Source organism: Melanerpes formicivorus, unplaced genomic scaffold (assembly GCF_026170545.1).
Source record: "Melanerpes formicivorus ecotype bairdi unplaced genomic scaffold, bMelFor1.0.p_v2 SCAF_29, whole genome shotgun sequence".
Lineage (NCBI taxonomy): Eukaryota > Metazoa > Chordata > Aves > Piciformes > Picidae > Melanerpes > Melanerpes formicivorus.
Window position 1 is genome coordinate 3397090 of NW_027142381.1, and position 20915 is coordinate 3418004.

The 20915-nt window shown below is 50.1% G+C and overlaps 1 protein-coding gene across 1 annotated transcript in view; it reads right to left on the minus strand.

The window, feature by feature from the left end:
- BAZ1B (bromodomain adjacent to zinc finger domain 1B) overlaps positions 1 to 20915 on the minus strand; it is a 55921-nt gene that overhangs the window by 14876 nt on the left and 20130 nt on the right. Inside the window, exons 8-13 of the mRNA XM_068154491.1 lie at positions 16721 to 16859; positions 15597 to 15727; positions 12627 to 12738; positions 3815 to 3913; positions 2911 to 3088; positions 1691 to 1876 (exon numbers count right to left, since the gene is read on the minus strand). Coding sequence (XP_068010592.1) covers positions 1691 to 1876; positions 2911 to 3088; positions 3815 to 3913; positions 12627 to 12738; positions 15597 to 15727; positions 16721 to 16859 — 845 coding nt within the window. The remainder of the gene's footprint in view (positions 1 to 1690; positions 1877 to 2910; positions 3089 to 3814; positions 3914 to 12626; positions 12739 to 15596; positions 15728 to 16720; positions 16860 to 20915) is intronic.

Consider the following 20915-nt stretch of genomic DNA (forward strand, 5'->3'; position numbering starts at 1 on the left):
TCGAGGCACACGGCAACCTGCGCAGCCTGCTGCGGCAGATGAGGCAGCTCTGTGCTATTTCTTCGCAGAGTGGCGTTGAGGCGCTTCGCGTACTGCGTAATTGATTTTCCAACGACCAGCTCCATGGCTTTTGCTGTTAGCATACTGGGGGGAACTGCTGGGCCAAGATAAATCTGCAAAAGATGTTGGCAAGTTCTGCTGAAGATTTTTCCTCCCCCCAAGCCTGTGGAATTTAGCAGATTTTTTAGCCTTGCTTCCCAAGCATCATGAGACCACGGACGTTTTAGCAGCGCCACTGTCGAGGGAGCTCGGGCTGCCAACCAGGCAAAACAGGAGGCTGAAAGGAGCTCCTTCGATACCCTCCTGACTGGAGAGGAGCAGTGTAGCAGGGAAAACAAAAGAAAAGCCACAAAACCACCAAAAGGCAAACCCTCAGCCACATTTCAGCTCCAGAGTGGCAGCAAATCCTGCTTTGGGAAAGGTGGACAAGCCTCCAGCTAGAAAGGCCCTCGTCTGCGATAGCCTCGATGACAGAAATCCCCTCTGAACAGCTGAAACAGTAATTGCTGAGTTGTGAAGCTGCTCTTTGAGGTATTGTCTGCAGGTGCAGACTGACCCTCCCCTGGGCTTTCCCCTTGCAAACACTGCTGACAGCAAGCAGCAGGGGGATTAACCTACCCCTGCTCTTCAGAGGCACTTACGCTCCAATGTCACTCTGCAAAGAGGTCACAGATTCCCTGTCCTATTCTGGGAGAGTGCTACTGCCACTGGAAATGGGAACCTTTGCACAAACACAGAGGCACAAGTCTGATTTTCAGGAACTGCTGTAAGCCAAGTCTGCATAATCTTGTGCCTCTCAGCAGCATGATCTGTCTGTGCAGCTGAGCCAGCAGGAACCCTCGGTGCAGACAATTGTGTCAGCAAACGGGTGCCTATTAAGCCATAACTTGTTTCTCACAGGGAAAATGACACATAACCATACCACAGGACTGCAATTTCACTCCTACAGTCTGTAAGTACATTAAGTGTGGTTTTCCAGTACAGTTAGGCTCTATTTTACCTGCTATGTACTCTCAGGGCACTTCTGGCTCTAAAAGACTTCATCATTCTTGGCTTGTGCAGGGGATTTGTCTTTAAAAGCCTAAGAGTCAGGTTGTCTTTTTTCCACTGGCTAACTACATCTAAGATCCAGGCTGCTCTTTCAAGGTCATTTCTAAAGCTTCTCTGCTTTAGCAAAATAAAAGAGAAGTTTGTTGCAGATAAACTGAGGCAAAAAAAAAACCCAACCCAAAAGCTAAACAAACCTCAAAACCTAACAAAAAAAAGGAGGCTGAATGCTGCCTGCACCACCACCAATGTCTGGAAAGCTCTTGAGTAAGGTAAAGAAAGCACTGCAGAGACATGAGCACAAGGCAGAAGCCAGTGCTCCAGAGGAAGGCCTGCATGATGCTATGCTGAGACTGGCAACACTGAAATCTGCAATGGAATTCCTCAGTATGGTTTTCATTTTCCCACCACCTTTGCTCTTTTAAGATAAAGAGGGAACACCTGGCCTCAACCAACAAGCCCACTGCACTCCAACCTTGGAATGGGGAAAAGCTGCTCAGGATTTAGTGCCTGATGAAATGCATTGTCCCTGCTCAAAGAGGTCTATCACAAGACCAAACCAGAGCCCTCAAGTGAGCAATACCTTAGCTTCTTCTGCCATTTTCTTGTCTTCATCTATCTCCTCAGCCTTGGCAATGTAGTCCTCTCCTTGGTGTTTCCTTCTCTTCTGCTTGGGGGCCATGAAACCTTGCAGAAACTTCTTAACCACACCAGCTTGCAGTGCAATCACACACTCTCCAAAATCCTTCAGGCTCTCTAGTGAGTACACCTGTCAGAGAGAGCATATGATGATCAGCATGTGAACAGTTGGGTGGCACCCCCCCATGCTGCTTTAGGTGGGTCTGGCCTGCAAATGGATACATGTGATACTTAACACAGTGCTGATATCCACCATACTTGGTTATGGACTCAGCAGACTGCTTCTGCTGGGGGTCATACATAGCTGATGATCATGCATAGCACTGCTCAGAAAAAAAGCATCATGCCTTGAAAAAATCCACCCCAAAAAGCCCCCAATCCATGATGACCAAGCACAAAGCCATTCTTTCACTCCTTAAGCAACGTTGGTTTTGCCCCCTCCTCTTAACACTTAGGGCTTTATCTACACAAGGAAGTCTCTGCAGTGGCCCAGGATGCACCTTAAACATAGCTCTAACCATTCCAAAGACAGACAACATCATCTTTGAGGAGGAGCACAGACTAGTCACAGGAGTGTGCACTTCACCCACATCAGGCACATTTATCCTGTCCTCAAGACACTCAGTGCACTGGTAAAGCTCATGTGAGTTAGGCTGAATGAGCTAGAGAACCAAGAATTCATGCTTTCATTCACTGCACAGTAACTTCCTTGTGCTGACATACCCATGAACATCCTTTAGGTCCTGGAACTGGGCCACAAGCATTACCCCAAGCCTAAAATGGTCTGAACCTCTGAAAAAGCCAAAACAACTGCAAAACTGTAAATGTGCTGCCTCAACAAGAGAGACTGGCTCTGACACAGGAGCTGGAAAGGAGCTACAGCATGTTCTGCTCACCATCCATCAAGAAGTCCACCACCAGATGCAAGAGGTGGGGCAATTTAACAGCTGTGCAGGACACCCAGCTCCAACATTATGACCCAGCTACACCACAATGACCTCAATCCAGCAGCCATGCAACCCTTGACTAGTTTAGAAAGAGAAGGCACGTGGGAAGAAAACCCCACACTGTCTGATCCTCTTCTCTAAGCAGAACTCAAGACCTCCTACAGAAAGGATCAGCTGGTGCTTGTCATGCTCAGTACTATTTTGTCTTTTCACTCACTCTTGCTTCATACTCTGGTGTCACATCAATATAACCCAGGCCTCCCTTTTGCAGCCGGGTTGCGACCTCGATTAGGTCACTCTGGAGGTAGTTCAGCAGCTCCTGGTTGCCGTCACAGGATTTCAGGCCCAAGTTCTGCTTCCGTGCCAAATGGATAGAGTGAGTGATGTCCTGATACCTGCAAAATCAAAACCACCCTTTGAATACACACAGGCCACTGCCCTGAGAGCTCTGCAGGCACTGGGGAGACAGTGGTGCCCATCAGGATCTGCATGCTTCACCAGTGCAGAACCTCCTGTGAAAGCTGCTTGAAAAAGCAGGTGGCAGCTGAGGCTTGGAGGGGAACAGCACTGCTTTGGTTTCCAGTTGCAAGGAGCAGCTCAAATTGAGACAGATCCTCTTCACACTTTAGAGCATTACTGATCAAGAACTTGCAGTTACAGTATCACAGTACATTAGAGGTTGTAAGGGACCTCCAGAGATGGTCAAGTCCAACCCCCCTGCCAAAGGAGGATCACTGTGAGTAGTCTGCACAGGAATGCATCCAGATGGGTTTTGCAAGTCTCCAGAAAAGGAGCCTCCACAACCTCTCTGGGCAGCCTGTTCCAGTGCTCTGTCACCCTCACTGTAAAGAAGTTTCTCCTCATGTTGAGGTGAAATCTTCTATGTCCAAGCTTGAACCTGTTGTCTAATGTCTTATTAATGTGCACCACTGAGAAGAGCTTGGCCCCCTCCACTTACTGCCCAGCAAAGCAGCTGTTTCACACCCTCAATATCCTCCCCTCTTCAGCAGGGCAGGACCAAAGCACAGGGCAGAAGGCTGCCCAGGGCTGGCAAGGCTTGGTGTGACAAGGACACAGTGACTCTGAGAAGGCACACAGAGGCAGGGACAAAGCAGGCTCACTTTTTCTCCAGCTGCTCCTTCAGCTCGCTCTCTCTCACTCCTTGTGGGTGCAGGCAGTCCAGCAGCTCATCCAAATCCTTCTGACTGTCACAGAGAAACCTGAAAGATACATGCACCAACATCAGCTACTGTCCTTCTGCTAACCAGCTGACAAGTATTAGTGGGCAGGGCTGACAAGTAAGTCATCTCCCAACCCCACGGAGCAAGGTGAAACACAGCCAAAAGTGCTGCCATGAGCAATGTGATTCAGACTGGCCCTGCTTCAAGGACCCAAAGTGTGGCCAGTTCCAGGGCAAAGGAAAATAAAACTAAAACAAACACTGAACTGATTTATAGACCCCCCTCCCCCTTCCAAGTTCATTAAATCATTGGCATTTGGATTTAGTCATCTACCCCAGGGACTAGATCCACTAAGCTGCAGGCAGTTGAAGTAATCTGAATGTCATTCTTGATGGACCAGGAGAGATGAAGAGGCTGTGCACTGCATAGCCTGGCAACTCCATCACTCCTCCTGCAGAGCCTTCCACTTTTCTTTAACCCATCAAGTCCCTTTATGACCAAGAGGTATGCCCTGGCTCATACCACACCTGCTGCTGATGTGTATTTGTGACTGTGAAGCCTGTGCCCTCCTTTCTAAGCAGCTTGCTTTAGCTTGGAAGCTCCAATGCAGGCTGTGGGAACCGCTTTAAACCTTTCTGCTCACCAAGTCCTTCAGGACAGCAAATGGTGACTTAGAGATCTAATGTGGAAAATCATTGCAGAGTTCTCCACAGTTATCTCTGCAGTTTCAAAGTACAATTGAGTTTCAATGCTGGGTTGTAGCTTTCAGACAGGCTGAAACTCTGCTCTTTTCCTCCTCTTTTCCCTAACTCTACTCCAGGATGCCATGGAGCCTCCTCACCTGGTGGGTGTGGGGATTCAATCAGAGCTTCAGAGCTCACTAAGGGAAGGTAACACTGATTATCATAGTATCAGTCAGGGTTGGAAGGGACCACAAGGATCAGCTAGTTCCAACCCCCCTGCCATGGGCAGGGACACCCCACACTACATCAGCCTGGCCAGAGCCTCATCCAGCCTGGGCTTAAACACCTCCAGGGATGGGGCCTCAACCACCTCCCTGGACAACCCATTCCAGGGCTTCACCACTCTCACAGTGAAGAACTTCCTCCTCACATCCAGCCTGAATCTCCCCACCTCCAGCTTCATTCCATTCCCCCTAGTCCTATCACTACCTGAGATCCTGAGAAGTTCCTCCCCAGCCTTCTTGTAGCCTCCTTCAGATACTGGAAGGCCACAATTATGTATCTTCTACAAAAGGATTGCTCCTTAGAAGAAGGAAGTGAGGGAATAGACTTCTGCTAAATGAAGAGAAATGATTATTGAGTATTTGCTATCCTTGGGGCAAATCCTGGTCCTCCTAAGCCATATTTCAGTATGGAGAATCATACTGAACAGGGGAATGGCATAAACCAGGATTCAAACCAGTTGCCCTGCAGAGGACTATTGCTCAGGCATGCTGAGAAGGTTGCTTAAGTCATGATGAAACACCACCAGTCACTGCTGGGGATGCACCATAGAATCCAGAAAAACATCCAAGAAGACCACATCTGAGCTTTCTCAGCTTTCCCCCATGGCTACAAACCCAAGAGGGAATTCCCTGCAGTTTTGTCTTACTGCACAAATGAAAGGCACTGGAAAGAATCAGCACATGCTGCTGGGATAGTCCAGTGCTCTGTGGTTTAGGAAAGACAGCACTTGGCCAGCACAAAAAGCAGATACCACCCTTCAAAGAGAGCTAAAGTTAAGCCCTGGCACAAGTTTGACCCTGCTGAACAGAAAATGGGACAGGGAAAGGAGAACACCTGCAAGAGGTATTTGAGTCTTCCCAACTCACCCTGAGAGCAAGAGCTGGGATTTTTTGGGACAGAGAAGTGTTCTGCATCAGCTTGAACTCCAATGTGCACAACAGAAACATACCAAAGAGGTACCTGTGTTAGTCTGGTGACACCCTGCTGCTCTGTCCAGCCACAGCTCCTGGTTCTCAGGCTGGCTCCATACACTCTCTCCCACCTGCACCTCCAACCAGGGCTCAGCCAGCCTGAGGCTGGACATGATAAGACAGGGCTGGCACTTGTGGAGCTTGATAAGAAGAAGGGGAAGGCAATTGGTGCCCTTCACATGGCCTGGCACAGACTAATACATGTGTGGAAGAGCAGTGATGGGAAGGATACCTTTGAGAGAGTCAAATCCAGATGAAGTCTTCAAACTGAACTGAAAGAGGGAAATCCTGACTGGGGTAAGGGCTTCCTGCATCCCTAAAGAACAGGCTAGATTCTCTTATATGTCTGTCTGGACAAGCCAGCAGACTGGCCAGCAATCAAACCAGAAGGGACAAATGTCACAAGCATCAAGTTAAAAGGAGCTCTCAGGACTCACTCAGGCTGAATATTTCTATCTGTTCTCAGACTACAGGCTGCAAGGGACAGAGAAAGGTCTACAACCTGGACTGCAGACCAGGGAACAAAGAAATGGAAAGGACAACAACTAGGAGGCCAGGATCAGTACCTGCTCTGGAGGGTTGGTGGAAACAGGAGAACTCTATCTGTAGAATATAGGCTTGAGAATGGAGTCTGCCAGCACCCACTCATGGTTAACTCAAACTGCCTGCTGAGGGGCCTCGCCAGAGCATGGTGTGTTCCTGATAGATGAAGAACAAGGGGAGTTACTCTGCAGAGATGCCACCCTTGCCCAAAGTCAACTGCTTCCTCACCAGGATCAGCAAGAAGTCTCCTGCACACTGACACACTCAGAGACTGGGAGTAAGCTGTGGCTCTTGCAGGAAGGACCAGTGTGTCCCCAGCTCACAAAGCACTATGGTGATGAACAAAAGGCTTCTGCAGGGAACATGTGGCCAGAAGCTTTTAACAGGCAGCTCTTTAATAGGCATCAACACCAGGGCAAGTGGTGCACAGAGATAGGAATGGGACTGGTGCATCTGTCTGGAGAAGACAGAAGCAACCAAATGTTTATGACTCTGAATGAGAACAATGATTCAGCCCCTGCACTTTCAGGACAGAACACTGGGTCCTCTTCTGTCTGGGGACAAAGTACTGAAAGCAGAGAGCACTTCCATGAGATAGTTTCTGTAGCTCTTGGCAGAACTATGGAATCTGCTTCTCCCTTTATCAATGTCCTAACAGCTCCCATCCTCCAGGAGAAAAGGGGGCAGGACTGTGAAATATGACCATTTATGGAGTTAATTTGATGTTCCTTTCAAAGTCTCATCACTCTGGAGTACAAAAGGGTAAAGCTGAAGATGCACTGTTAGGCATCCCATGGGGGATGTACTACTAGGAAAGAGAGACTGATGGCAGGAGCTAAAGCAGAACACAAAGAAATGAAGCCTCCTATGCACCACAGGCTAACATGAATTATAGCTGAACAAGTCCTTGTATCCAAACAGCAAGGGCTGCAGACAGCCAAGGACTTCAGTGTGGTCTCAGGGCTTTACAGGGTGTTCAAGGACAATGTGCAAAAAGCAGCCAAAGAGGAGGCTCTTCCATAACCAGCTCTGCTCATGGGAGTCCTTGAAATTGGAGAGATCAATAGCAATAGGAACAGAGGAAACTACAGTAATAGGAACAAGGATTTCCTCAGAGGGAAGCTCCAGTTACTGGCTCTCCCCTGAAATAACAGCTCTTAGGCTGTCACTTGCCTTTTGTGTGAAGCTTACCTGGCCCTGCTGACAGCTGTCAGATAGGTACTTAGCAAACAGGCTCTTTGCAATTCTAGAGCTTTAAAGCCAAGTCTTTCAGCTGAGGGAGCTTACTGCTTATCTGCAGAAATGGCTTTAGGTGGCCCTGTCACTTAGCAGAGAGTCATGCAGGCAGCACAGAAGAATGCTAACTCAGAAGTGGTGACATTCTCTTTGAAAAGCTGCCACTGTGTCCCCTGCTCACTTTAAGGGCATGAAGGCACCTGGCTCAGATCTTCCATTTGCATTGCTTTACCCTGACACCACCAACCTGCTAGGCAGAACAATGCACACAGATGTGATATTCTTAGCAAAAGAAACCCCAGCCATCAGCCAGGGCTGTGATTGTCAGCAGCCTTCCCCTAGCAGGGACCAAAAAGGACAGAAATCAAAGACACCATGGTGTTAAGAGCCAGGCCAATAAAACCCAAACCATAAATCCCACCCAGCTCAGGCTCTTATTTCTGAGTGCCTAAAGGGCAGAGCAGGCATGCAGTGACATTTCTTCAACCTGCCCCTACACATCTGAGCATCTGAGGACTTCCTTGTGTGCCAGGAAAAGAACCTTTGTGCTTAACACTCCTCCCTGAACTCCTCTTTCAGCAGTTTGTCCAACTGGGGCTTAGAAGGAGTACAGATTTGAAGATCCACAGCAGCTGGCAGCAGGGAGCTGCCCCCCTGGGCTGCATGATCTGAAGCATTGCTCTCCTCTCTATTTCAAAACTGCCATTTGCTCAGTTTATTTTCCTAATCCCTTCCCCTCCCCCTCCATAGCAAAAGGAAAATCATCCTTCTTTCAGATTTCTCCATTCTCCTCTAGCAGGACTGAACACACAAATGAAAGGAGTTCTGTGATTTCTATCATATTCCTTAGCTGGGGTCAGAGTGGCTGGAGTGCTCCCAGACAGAGAGGGACCTAGGGGTGCTGATTGACAGCCACCTAAACATGAGCCAGCAGTGTGCCCAGGTGGCCAAGAGGGCCAATGGCATCCTAGCATGCATCAAGAAGAGTGTGGCCAGCAGGAGCAGGGAAGTCATTGTGCCCCTGTACTCTGCATTGGTTAGGCCACACCTTGAGTCCTGTGTCCAGTTCGGAGCCTCTCAGTTTAAGAAGGACATTGAGACACTTGAAGGTGTCCAGAGAAGGGCAACAAGGCTGGGGAGAGGCCTTGAGCACAGCCCTGTGAGGAGAGGCTGAGGGAGCTGGGGTTGTTTAGCCTGGAGGAGGCTCAGGGGTGACCTCATTGCCCTCTACAACTACCTGAAGGGAGGTTGTAGCCAGGTGGGGGTTGGTCTCTTCTCCCAGGCAACCAGCACCAGAACAAGGGGACACAGTCTCAAGCTGCACCAGGGGAGGTTTAGGATGGATGTTAGGGAGAAGTTCTTCACAGAAAGAGAGATTGGCCATTGGGATGTGCTGCCCAGGGAAGTGGTGGAGTCACCATCCCTGGAGGTGTTTAGGGAGAACCTGGATGGGCTGCTTGGTGCCATGGTTTAGCTGACTAGATGGTGTTGGGTGATAGGTTGGACTCTGTGATCTCAAAGGTCTTGTCCAACCTGATTAATTCTATTCTCTTCCCCTGGGCTGCAGGATGAGATAGTCTACAAAGCTCTGCCACCTTTGTAAACACTCTGCTCTCTCTCAACCTGTCATTGAGAGCTGCCAGCCTGCCTGAGCAATTCAGCACTGTGATATCAAGCACTGTGCTTTTCCAACTTCAGACTGGAACTGCAGTTGCAGGGATTCTCTGTTACTGGCTCCCTGCTGTCTTCAGTCTCCAGCAACATGCACTACTCACTTAGGCTACTGTTTTCCTCAGACAATTTGCCCTTCTACTGGCACACTTCTTGCCCTGCTTGCTAAATGAAGTATCAGAAGAGGCAGTCAGAAAGAGCAAAGAGGGACTTCCCTGTGGATCATACTGCCCTCTGTGAGCTCCTGTGTAGCACTCATTCCCTAGGAAAACCCTAATTGCTTGGATCTTGGCCCTGTGACAAGATGTGCAAGGGAACAGACTGAGAAAGGGGTGGGGATTTGTCACAGCAGTATTGGACAGACTGAAGGCATGCAGAGGAAACTCTGCTGTCTCCTGTTCCCTGCCAGCAATGAAAGAGAAGGGGCAGAGCAATACAAAGAGTCAGCACTCAATGCTGATGGTTTAGATGAATTGATATCCACAAATTCCAGTCTCTCTGACAGCTCCTGGTGGGAAGCAGGAACATCTTTAGTAAAGTCACTCTGACTTGCAGCAGGGACAATCTACTTTGGAGCTAAGCTCACAACTGGGGCTATTTATCAAAGGCCAAGTAGCCCACTCTGTGTGTCAGCAGTGCAAAAACCCTGGGGGGAAGCCACTGCTGATAGGGGAGCTGCAGGAGCAAGCACTTTGTGATAGTTGCTTCTCAGAGTTATCTCAAAAATGCCAAGCCCTTCACAGCCAGTTTAGGAGGTGAAGCTGTAGCCAGGATTTTCTGGCATGAGGACACTGCTGATCACTCCTCAGCACACAGGGCAACAGTCAACACAGGAGGTTTTAAGATAAAAGACACTGGCAGGGCCAATTACTGGAGCAACTCCCACTCAGAGGGAGAGTGCTTGGATTTGACTGGCTTAGGACACAGGTTGGTGGCTACTGCTTGGCACTGAGAAGCATTAAAGGGCTAACAGGCTGTCAGCATAGAAGAACACCTGGGCTAGGCTACAATTATCAGTAGCTACCAAAAAATTCCGTGGCATGGTGCTATAGGAGAGCAAATGGACACCACCACACTGCTGTGAAGCCTAGGAAGAAGACACTGACAAGGAGCTGGGGGACAGCGCTGCATGCCCTACGAGGAGAGGCTGAGGGAGCTGGGGTTGCTTAGCCTGGAGAAGAGGAGGCTCAGGGCAGACCTTATTGCTGTCTACAACTACCTGAAGGGAGGTTGCAGCCAGGAGGGGGTTGGTCTCTTTTCCCAGGCAACCAGCACCAGAACAAGAGGACGCAGTCTCAAGCTGTGCCAGGGGAAGTTTAGGCTGGAGGTGAGGAGAAAGTTCTTCCCAAAGAGAGTTGTTAACTGTTGGAATGTGCTGCCCAGGAAGGTGGTGGAGTCCCCATCCCTGGCGGTGTTCAAGAGAGGACTGGACGTGGCACTTGGAGCCATGGTTTAGTAGTCATGAGGGGTTGGGTGACAGGTTGGACTTGATGATCTTTGAGGTTTCTTCCAACCTCATTGACTCTATGATTCTATGTCTCATGCAGTACACCACCACATAAGATATAGGCCTCTCTCCAAAGATCTCAGTGAAGACTTTCATTTCAACTGCTCAGGGACCCCATGTGCACCAGAACAAGAGGACACAGTCTCAAACTGTGCCAGGGGAGGTTTAGGCTGGAGGTGAGGAGAAAGTTCTTCCCAGAGAGAGTTGTTAGCCATTGGAATGTGCTGCCCAGGGAAGTGGTGGAGTCCCCATCCCTGGAGGTGTAAATCCCCATTCAGGTCTGAGATGAACCATGAAAGAAAACCTAGATGCATTTAACTAAGGCACTGCTCCCCTCCCCCCTTTTTTTCAAGTAATGCTTACCACTACTGAAAAAAAGCACACAGCAATTCTCTGAAACCAACAAGTCCTCTGAATATAAAGCACTGAAAAGGCAGTGCAGCAAGGGAGCATTTTGCCAGCTTGATTCATACTGGCTTTAAGTCTGATTGATTAGGTTGATTATGGCTCATGGACTGGCTCCCCCTTTAGCCATTCACTGCTACTAATTGTATCAGTTACAGAGAGCTGCTCAACTAATCCAACTGCTAAGTACTGAAAGACTAACAGGTACAGAGCAGGGGCAATCAGAGGAAATCTCTCTGCTTTCCCTGACCTCTGCCCTTTGAGCACTTGGCAGCTATACAAGTGTATTACCGTAAGTTCTGTCCCCCACTGGCTCCATGTGCCAGTGGAGGCCAGTGACAAGCAGAGTCCCTCAGGGATCAGTCCTGGGACCTGTCTTGTTCAACATCTTTGTGGGTGACATGGACAGTGGCACTGAGTGCACCCTCAGCCAGTTTGCTGATGACACCAAGCTGTGTGGTGCAGCAGACAGGCTGGAGGGAAGGGAGGCCATCCAGAGGGACCTTGACAGGCTGGAGAGGTGGGCACAAGCAAACCTCATGAGGTTCAATAAGAGCAAGTGCAGGGTCCTGCAGCTGGGTCGAGGCAATCCCAGGCACAAATACAGGCTGGGCAGGGACTGGCTGGAAAGCAGCCCTGAGGAGAGAGACTTGGGGGTGCTGGTGGACAAAAAGCTCACCAGGAGCTCTCAGTGTGCACTTGCAGCCCAGAAAGCCAATCAGATCCTGGGCTGCATCAGGATCAGTGTGGCCAGCAGGTGGAGGGAGGTGATCCTCCCCCTCTGCTCAGCTCTGGTGAGACCCCACCTGGAGTACTGTGTCCAGTTCTGGAGCCCCTGTTACAAGAGGGATGTGGAGGTGCTGGAACGTGTCCAGAGAAGGGCCACAAGGATGATCAGAGGGCTGGAGCACCTCTCCTATGAGGGCAGACTGAAGGAGTTGGGGCTGTTCAGTCTGGAGAAGAGAAGGCTCCAAGGTGACCTCATTGTGGCCTTCCAGTATCTGAAGAGGGCCTACAGGAAGGCTGGGGAGGGACTTCTCAGGATCTCAGGAAGTGATAGGACTAGGGGGAATGGAATGAAGCTGGAGGTGGGGAGATTCAGGCTGGAGGTGAGGAGGAAGTTCTTCACCATGAGAGTGGTGAAGCCCTGGAATGGGTTGTCCAGGGAGGTGGTCGAGGCCCCGTCCCTGGAGGTGTTTAAGCCCAGGCTGGCTGAGGCTCTGGCCAGCCTGATCTAGTGTGGGGTGTCCCTGCCCATGGCAGGGGGGTTGGAACTAGATGATCCTTGTGGTCCCTTCCAACCCTGAATGAAACTATGATGGAAGGTCTGCAGCGCGCACAGACCACTGATGCTGTAATAGGTACAGAGCAGGGTCACTCAGAGGAAATCTCTCTGCTTTCCCTGACTTATACCCTTTGAGCACGTTGGCAGCTATAGAAGTGTGTGTTACCATAAGTTCTGTCCCTGCTTGGGGACAGTGGTCTCTGCAGACAGGTCTGCAGGGTGCACAGACCGCTGATGCTTGCTCGCTCGGCCGTCGGCAGCTGCGCTCCGGCGCTTGTCTGGAAAAGAAAAGCACAAACTCAGCTGTGTTCTCATCCACCTCCCTCCTCAGTGAAGCAGCTCTGATTGGCCAGCACTGACCTATCTCCAGGTCAGGGTTTATCATCAGCACTGAGACCAGCAATGCATTTGTCAGAGTAAACTCCTCCAGCACCAGATGCTAGAGCTCAGGGTGTGTGCATCTATAGATACCCACGGGAACGGATTTCTCAGGACCTCAGCCAGGCAGAGAGGGACCTGGGGGTGCTGGTCGATGGTAGGCTGAACATGAGCCTGCAGTGTGCCCAGGCAGCCAGAAGGGCCAATGGCATCCTGGCCTGCATCAGGAACAGTGTGGCCAGCAGGAGCAGGGAGGTCATTCTGCCCCTGTACACTGCACTGGTTAGGCCACACCTTGAGTCCTGTGTCCAGTTCTGGGCCCCTCAGTTTAGGCAAGAGGTTGACTTGCTCAAGCATGTCCAGAGAAGGGCAACAAAGTTGGTGAGGGGTTTGGAACACAGCCCTGTGAGGAGAGGCTGAGGGAGCTGGGGCTGCTTAGCCTGGAGAAGAGGAGACTCAGGGGTGACCTTATTGCTGTCTACAACTACCTGAAGGAGGGTTGTAGACAGGCAGAGGTTGGTCTCTTCTCCCAGGCAGCCAGCACCAGAACAAGAGGACACAGTCTCAGGCTGCGCCAGGGGAGGTTTAGGCTGGAGGTCGAAGTTTTACACAGAGAGAGTGATTGCCTATTGGAATGGGCTGCCTGAGGAGGTGGTGGAGTCACCATCACTGGAGGTGTTCAGGAGGAGACTTGACAGGGTGCTTGGTGCCATGGGTTAGTTGATTAGGTGGTGTTGGATGATAGGTTGGATGCAATGATCTTGAAGGTCTCTTCCAACCTGGTCTATTCTATTCTATTCTCACAGCATCACCAAGCACAAAGCCACCACTAAGAGAAGCATTCCTACTGTTTAAACTGCACAAAACTGGTTTTACTTTTTAGCTGTGTACTGGCCAAAGTGCTTTTAGAACTGAATGAGTTATAAATAGGATGTATTTGTGTTTCTGGGCACTCTGGCAGCCCAGCGTGAATTTAAACCTTTGCTTATTGAAATCTTTGCTTGTTGAGTTTTCAGAAGGAATGTGCTGAATCCTGGCTCCCTACCTGGGTAAATACACAGGCAGCAGTTGAGACAATGCAGCTGGAAGCAAGGGGGTGTACAGCACCAGGGCTGGGAACTAAGTGCAAAAGCTCACATAAGAAGTGGGTGCTGCCCCCTCCAGCTCCACACGGCACCGAGATGCAGGTGCTTGGGAAGTTAGATGCTGGGTGGAGCATCTCACTGTGGGTTTGCCCTGTTCCATTCTCCTACAGATGTCTACTTTGTCCATTGGCTGAGACAGAATACCACCAGGCTCTCTGATTTCACTCAACACAGCCTCTCACATGCAGTGCTGCTCCAGGTGGACTCAATGTCAGCCTATGATGTTTAAAGAGCAAGAGGATGAGGACTAAAACTGCAACTGGAGGCAGATTCTATCATGTTCTTCTCTACCAAGATCTATTTCCACATAGAATTTACACATATCCCTCACCACAGCCTGTTTTGTGCACATCCAAATTCTACCTGCAAGACTTCACCAGCCAGGCTCCAAGTCAGCCAGACAAAATTACAGAGGAAGCCCAAGAACCTCAGCCACTCGTTGCACCTCACTGCACATTCAGCACAAGGTGAACAGCAGGCTGAGAGGACAGGTTCAGGAGGGCTGTTTGCCACATTGGCCTCAATTAGCAAACCTGCAGGTATCTACAAGACTGTTCTGCTTGATGCTGGGGGTGCTGATTGACAGCTGGCTGAACAGGAGCCAGCAGTGTGCCCAGGTGGCCAAGAAGGCCAAGGGCATCAGGGCCGGCATTGAGAATAGCATGGCCAGCAGGAGCAGGGAAGTTATTCTGCCCCTGCACTCAGCACTGCTTAGGCCACACCTTGAGTACTGCATCCACTTCTGGGCCCCTCAATTTAAGAAGGACATTGAGACTCTTGAAGGTGTCCAGAGAAGGGCAATGAGGCTGGGGAGAGGCCTTGAGCACAGGCCTACAAGGAGAGGCTGAGGGAGCTGGGGTTGTTTGGCCTGGAGAAGAGGAGGCTCGGGGGAGACCTTATTGCTCTCTACAACTACCTGAAGGGAGGTTGTAGCCAGGTGGGGGTTGGTCTCTTCTCCCAGGCAACCAGCACCAGAACAAGGGGACATAGTCTCAAACTGCACCAGGGAAAAGTTTAGGCTGGAGGTGAGGAGAATTCTTCCCAGAGAGAGTTGTTAGCCATTGGAATGTGCTGCCCAGGGAAGTGGTGGAGTCACCATCCCTGGAGGTGTTCAAGAGGGGATTGGACGTGGCACTTGGTGCCATGGTTTAGTAGTCATGAGGTGTTGGGTGACAGGTTGGACTTGATGAGCTTTGAGGTCTTTTCCAACCTTGTTGATTCTGATTCTATGGTGTTTCACAGGGGAGTCTGGGAGTCTTGGCACCAGTGATGGACACTCACACCCTGCAGCAAATAACTGCTTGCCCACAAAGTCTGGCACACTGCAGCTCAGCAGGCTCAGAGTAAAGCAGAGGGGATCAGTCTACAATTGACACTGCTGTATCCTGTGGTCAGGATGCCTCATGTGGTACATTGCAGGTGGTCCCAAGACCTGCAGCAGCAGGAGGGAGGTTCAGACTCTCCTGTGCAGAAGCTTCTAGAGTTTAAAGAAGGCTTAAATCAGAGAATCCCCAAGAAAACACACAGACTAGACAGCTCTCCCTGACACTGATGAATCCAGTCCAACAGACAGCAGCAGAGGCAGTACCCCAGGAGAAGCAGGCTGATCTTACCTCCTGGGCTGTGGTCCTTTTTAGAGTCTTCTTTCTTCCGATGGGAAAGGGTGAACCTGTAGTCTATACTGTCATGGACCCAACCTTTCTCAATGAACAAGCCAGGAACCTCATCTGAAAACAGCCAGTACCTGTAAGAAACACAAGAGGTTAACAGCCACCTGTCTGCTCCTGTGGCCAGTTACACCCAACAGCCTTCATTTGTGTAGAGAGGAGCATCTGAGTGCTCCACTCAATGAAAACTGAATGCATTTACATCTTTGTGTTAGCACAGCTGAGAAACATGAAAAGCTTTTATTAGAATCCTCTCCAAGAGCATTCCTGGGCAACAAACATGAAAAACCACCCAAACCAAAATGGTGGTAATTAGGTTCCTGACCACTGAGGCAAGCACTTGAAGCTCTCCTGGCTAGTGGAAATCTCACCTCCACAGGACAGCCTCAAAAAACTGGTCATCCACTGGTGCACACCTTCAATACTGGGCTCAGTTTTGGGCCCCTCACTCCAAGGAGGGAACTGAGGTGCTGGAGCACCAGAGAAGGGCAATGAAACTGGTGAAGAGTCTGGAGAACAGGTCTGGGGAGCAGCTGAGGAAAGTGAGGTTGTTCAGTCTGGATTAAAGGAGGCTGAGGGGAGACCTTACTGCTCTCTACAGCTCCCTGAAAGGAGGTTGGAGTGAGGTGGAGGTCAGCCTCTTCTCCCTGGTATCAGTAAATCAAACGAGAGGAAATGGCCTGAAGTTGTGCCAGGGGAGGCTCAGGCAGGAGATTAGGAGAAATTTCTCTCCTGCAAGAGCAGTCAGGCATTGGCACAGGCTGCCCAGGGAGGTGGTGGTGTCACTGTTCCTGGAGGTGTTCAAGAAATGTGAGGACATGGCACTTTAGGGCATGGTTTAAGGGCCTTGGTAGTGTTGGGTTGATGGTTGGACTTGGTGATCTTAGAGCTCTTCTCCAACTTGAAACAATTCCACCAGTGAAGGCCTTTACTCTTAGTCACCTCCACACTTCAATGCACTGGGAGTCCTTTCACCAGCCTCTCCATCAATCATTTCTTGGGGGCTGCTACCTGCCAAAGCTCCTCTCAGAGGGGAGAGCTGGCAGCTCAGGGGTCACTTCCTTCCCCACCTGTTGTGGTTCCGATCGGTGCCGACCGGGGTCCTGCGCATCACCAGCTTGGCTTTGGCAATCCCATCCTGGAAAATTTTCTCAGCTGCAGCTTTATGCTTCCGGATTCTTTCTTCCTCTGCTTCCCTCTCCATCCTCACTGTTGGAATTGGCACAGAGAAGGATTAGCTGCATCAGTGTCCTTTGTTTTTACTGCGCAATGGGGGTAAATTAGTTCACCAGCACAGCCACCCGCCCCGCGTGCTGCCCTTCACTCACCATTCCACAACAAGCTTCAAGAGTGATTAAGGGGTAAAGGCATGAGGATGAACTGGGGTCAAGGAAGAGGAAAGTCTGGATAAAAAATGGCTGGAGAAATTAGTCATAACTATTTCTCATCACCCAAATGACACCTCTTGCTGTGCAGTCCCACAGAACAACAGAGTCGACACATCTGAGTGCCGGGTTCTACACATTGGCCACAGCAACCCCAGGCAGTGCTACAGGCTGGGGGCAGAGTGGCTGCAAGAGCAGCCAGGCAGAAAGGGACCTGGGGGTAATGGTTGATTATAGGCTGAATATGAGCCAGCAGTGTGCCTAAGAAGGCCACTGGCATCCTGGCCTGTGTCAGGAACAGTGTGGCCAGCAGGAGCAGGGAGGTCATTCTGCCCTGTGCTCAGCACTGCTTAGGCCACACCTTGAGTCCTGTGTCCAGTTCTGGGCCCCTCAGTTTAGGAAAGATGATGAGTTGCTGGAAGGTGTCCAGAGAAGGGCAACAAAGCTGGGGAGGGGTTTGGAGCACAGCCCTGTGAGGAGAGGCTGAGGGAGCTGGGGTTGCTTAGCCTGGAGAAGAGAAGGCTCAGGGGAGACCTTATTGCTGTCTACAACTACCTGAAGGGAGGTTGTAGCCAGGTGGGCTCCTCCCAGGCAACCAGCACCAGGACAAGAGGACACAGTCTCAAGCTGCACCAGGGGAAGTTCAGGCTGGATGTTAGAAGTTCTTCATTGAGAGATTGGCCATTGAAATGTGCTGCCCAGGGAGGTGGTGGAGTCACCATCACTGGAGGTATTTAGGAAGAGACTGGATGGGGTGCTTGGTGCCATGGTTTAATTGATGGTCTTGGGTGATAGGTTGGATTTGATGATCTCTAAGGTCTTTTCCAGCCTGGCTAATTCTATTCTGTTCTACATCATGATATATGACAAGCACTGCTCTGGCCAGCTCAAGTGCTGGGAGTGCTCCAGCTGTGACAGCACAGAGGTCAGCATGGCTGATGGACACCTGCATTTCCACAACTGCAGCCTTGGGGAACACACTCCTCACAGCCTTACCTACCAAGAGAACAGATCTGGCACAAGAGAAGCCTCTTCCAGGCACAACTGTCTCACAGCAGCAGCCAAATCACATCTCCTAACACCTCACTGCTCTCCCCTTAGCTCTGCTGCTATGACAGAGAAGAGAATTAAAATAGACACCTCAGCTTTCCCACTCATGGCAAGAGGACTGGAACTGCAGCAGCTCTCAGAAGCCATGACTGATAAAAGCAAATAGGGGAAATGAAAATCTGAAGTGGCCCCAACCCTGGCATCACAGCCTCTCTGTCAAGAGTCTTACACATGAAAAATGTCATTTCCAGGTAAGGAGCAAGAAGAAAGGCAGCTTCTGCCAAGAGACAAAACACTAAGGTCAAGAGGATTTATGCTCATCATGATAGTTCAAGACTCTCTCTACCCTTTTGCCTGTCTCTGAAGAGCAGGTGTACAGCACTGCCTGAACAACAAGAAAAGAGCAAAACCTCACAACTGAGTCACGTTGGCTCTTCAGAGATGGATCTCAGGCTAACAGAGGCATGACCCCTTCACAACTTGCACAAAAAGCTGTGGGCAACATTCTTCTGGGCCCTGACAAAGCTTGAGGGAAGCAAGTTCAAAGAATGAAGAAATTAAGATTTATCTTTGCATCACAAAGGAGGGTTTGAAGCAGATGGAATGAGACCACATGGAGGGGGTGAGGTGGGAGTGGGGCAGGTAAAAGCAAGCAGATGGAGGTCCTGTGCTGGCTGCTGTCCCAGGGAGAAAGCTAACTTCTTGCTAGGACTTCTCCCAGGGCTACAACCTACGCCTCCTGCAGCCACTTTCTGCATCAAGATGGGTCTGGTAACTGTTGATTAGTAAACACCAGGTAAGTCTCTGAAGTCCTGCCAGTGTAACCAATCCTGCCTGAGGAAGAAATGCTGAAAACCCTTCCCTTGAGTGTGCCACACCAACTCCACAGATCAGTTTTTACATAACAACATTCAAGAGTCTACCAACTTACAAGCCACTGCAGCATGGCAAACCTGTCCTGTTGATCCACACCTGCCAGCAGAGCAACTGTGTCAACACTCTGTGCCAACAGAGCTCATGTGTCTGTGAGCATCAACTCCTCCCTAAGCCTCATGACCTCTATGTCAATGTACTGAAGTCAGAACAAGGAGCAACAGCTCCTCTCACACTGTCAAATGCCTCCTGTCACCTAAATCTGAACCTCAAACCACATCACAAAACTCATACTACAGTAAGCAGTGTTCTCACCTTCCACTAGGAGATGACAGAGGTGATACAACTCCCCCAGGAATTAGTGCCATCACCTAATGCCAGCATAAGATACACCTCCCTCCTCCTCCTCCTCAGCACCCTCTGCTCAAGAGTCAAGCTTCCAACCAAAACAGTCCACACTGCCAACAAACTCTTCAATGCTTCCAACATGGAATATCATGGACACTCTTCTCTGTTCAGCTGTAAGGACCAGCTGCAGCAGGCACTGACAAGTGCCAGAAGAAGGAGGAGGCAAGGAAAGAAGAGAAGCTTTGCTTTACTCCTGTGCCCAACCTGTTCCAAAGACATTAAACTAAAGGGTCCCTTCCTGCACCTCATTTTCAGTTCTGATGGCAAGCCAGTTTCAGTTGGTGCCTTCCTGCCTAGCAGGCTTTGATAGCTGTATAAACTTCTAGCTCTACATTCTCCTCCACCAGACTGCATGGCTTCACAGAGTGATAAGGCAAAGAGCAATTAGTAAGTGCTGCAGTGACATGGAAGTGACCTGACTGCTGCTATCAAGAAAATACAGATATTAATCACCTTATCTCAACAGAAAGCCCTGTGCTGACTTCTTTTGAAGTCAAGAAAGAACAAAAACACACTGCTGCTTTCTTACACTGGGTTCTGGTTTTTTGAGCTGAGATTAGCTGGGAGCATTGGCCACAATCTTGATAGCTTCAACTTGAAAGAGGGTCAGAGCTCCCAGTGTTAGAGATGTTAGCAAAGTGGTGGAAAACCCCCTCTGACTGCCAGATATACATCATATGTATATGCAAAAGAGTAACTGCTGACAAGATATGTTGTGCAGTGGTTTACATGTACATACACATGAGTATTAAACCACTGCAGAAGAGCTGTTTCATCAGCAACTACTCTTTCTCTTCCCCCAGAGATTTGCTGCATTAATGGCAGCAAATGCAACTGGTGTGAAATAATTGTGGCCTTCCAGTATCTGAAGGGGGCCTACAGGAAGGCTGGGGAGGGACTTCTCAGGATCTCAGGTAGTGATAGGACTAGGGGGAATGGAATGAAGCTGGAGGTGGGGAGATTCAGGCTAGATGTGAGGAGGAGGTTCTTCACCATGAGAGTGGTGAAACCCTGGAATGGGTTGTCCAGGGAGGTGGTCGAGGCCCCATCCCTGGAGGTGTTTAAGCCCAGGCTGGACAAGGCTCTGGCCAGGCTGATGTAGTGTGGGATGTCCCTGTCCATGGCAGGGGGGTTGGAACTAGATGATCCTTGTGGTCCCTTCCAACCCTGAATGATACTATGATACTATGCTGGAAAAGCCCACAGGAAGGCTGGGTGATGGTGGGAGCATGCTGGAGCAGTTCTTGCTCCAACAGCTCTGTGTCCTCCTTATGATGGGGACAGCAGAACTGGACACTGTATTCAAAGAAGGGTGTGTGTGTGTCTCACAAGACCAATGAGACAGAATCCCCTCTCTGGCTCTGCTGGCCACACTCCACTCGATGCAACCCACAACATGATTTGCCTTCTGGGCTGCATGAGGGCACTGCTGGCTCATGGGGAGATTCTTATCAACCAGGTCTCTTTCTTCAGAGCTACTCTCAATCCACTCTGCACCCAGCCTGGATCTGTGCCTGGGATTGGCCTGACCAGGATGCAGGACCTGGAG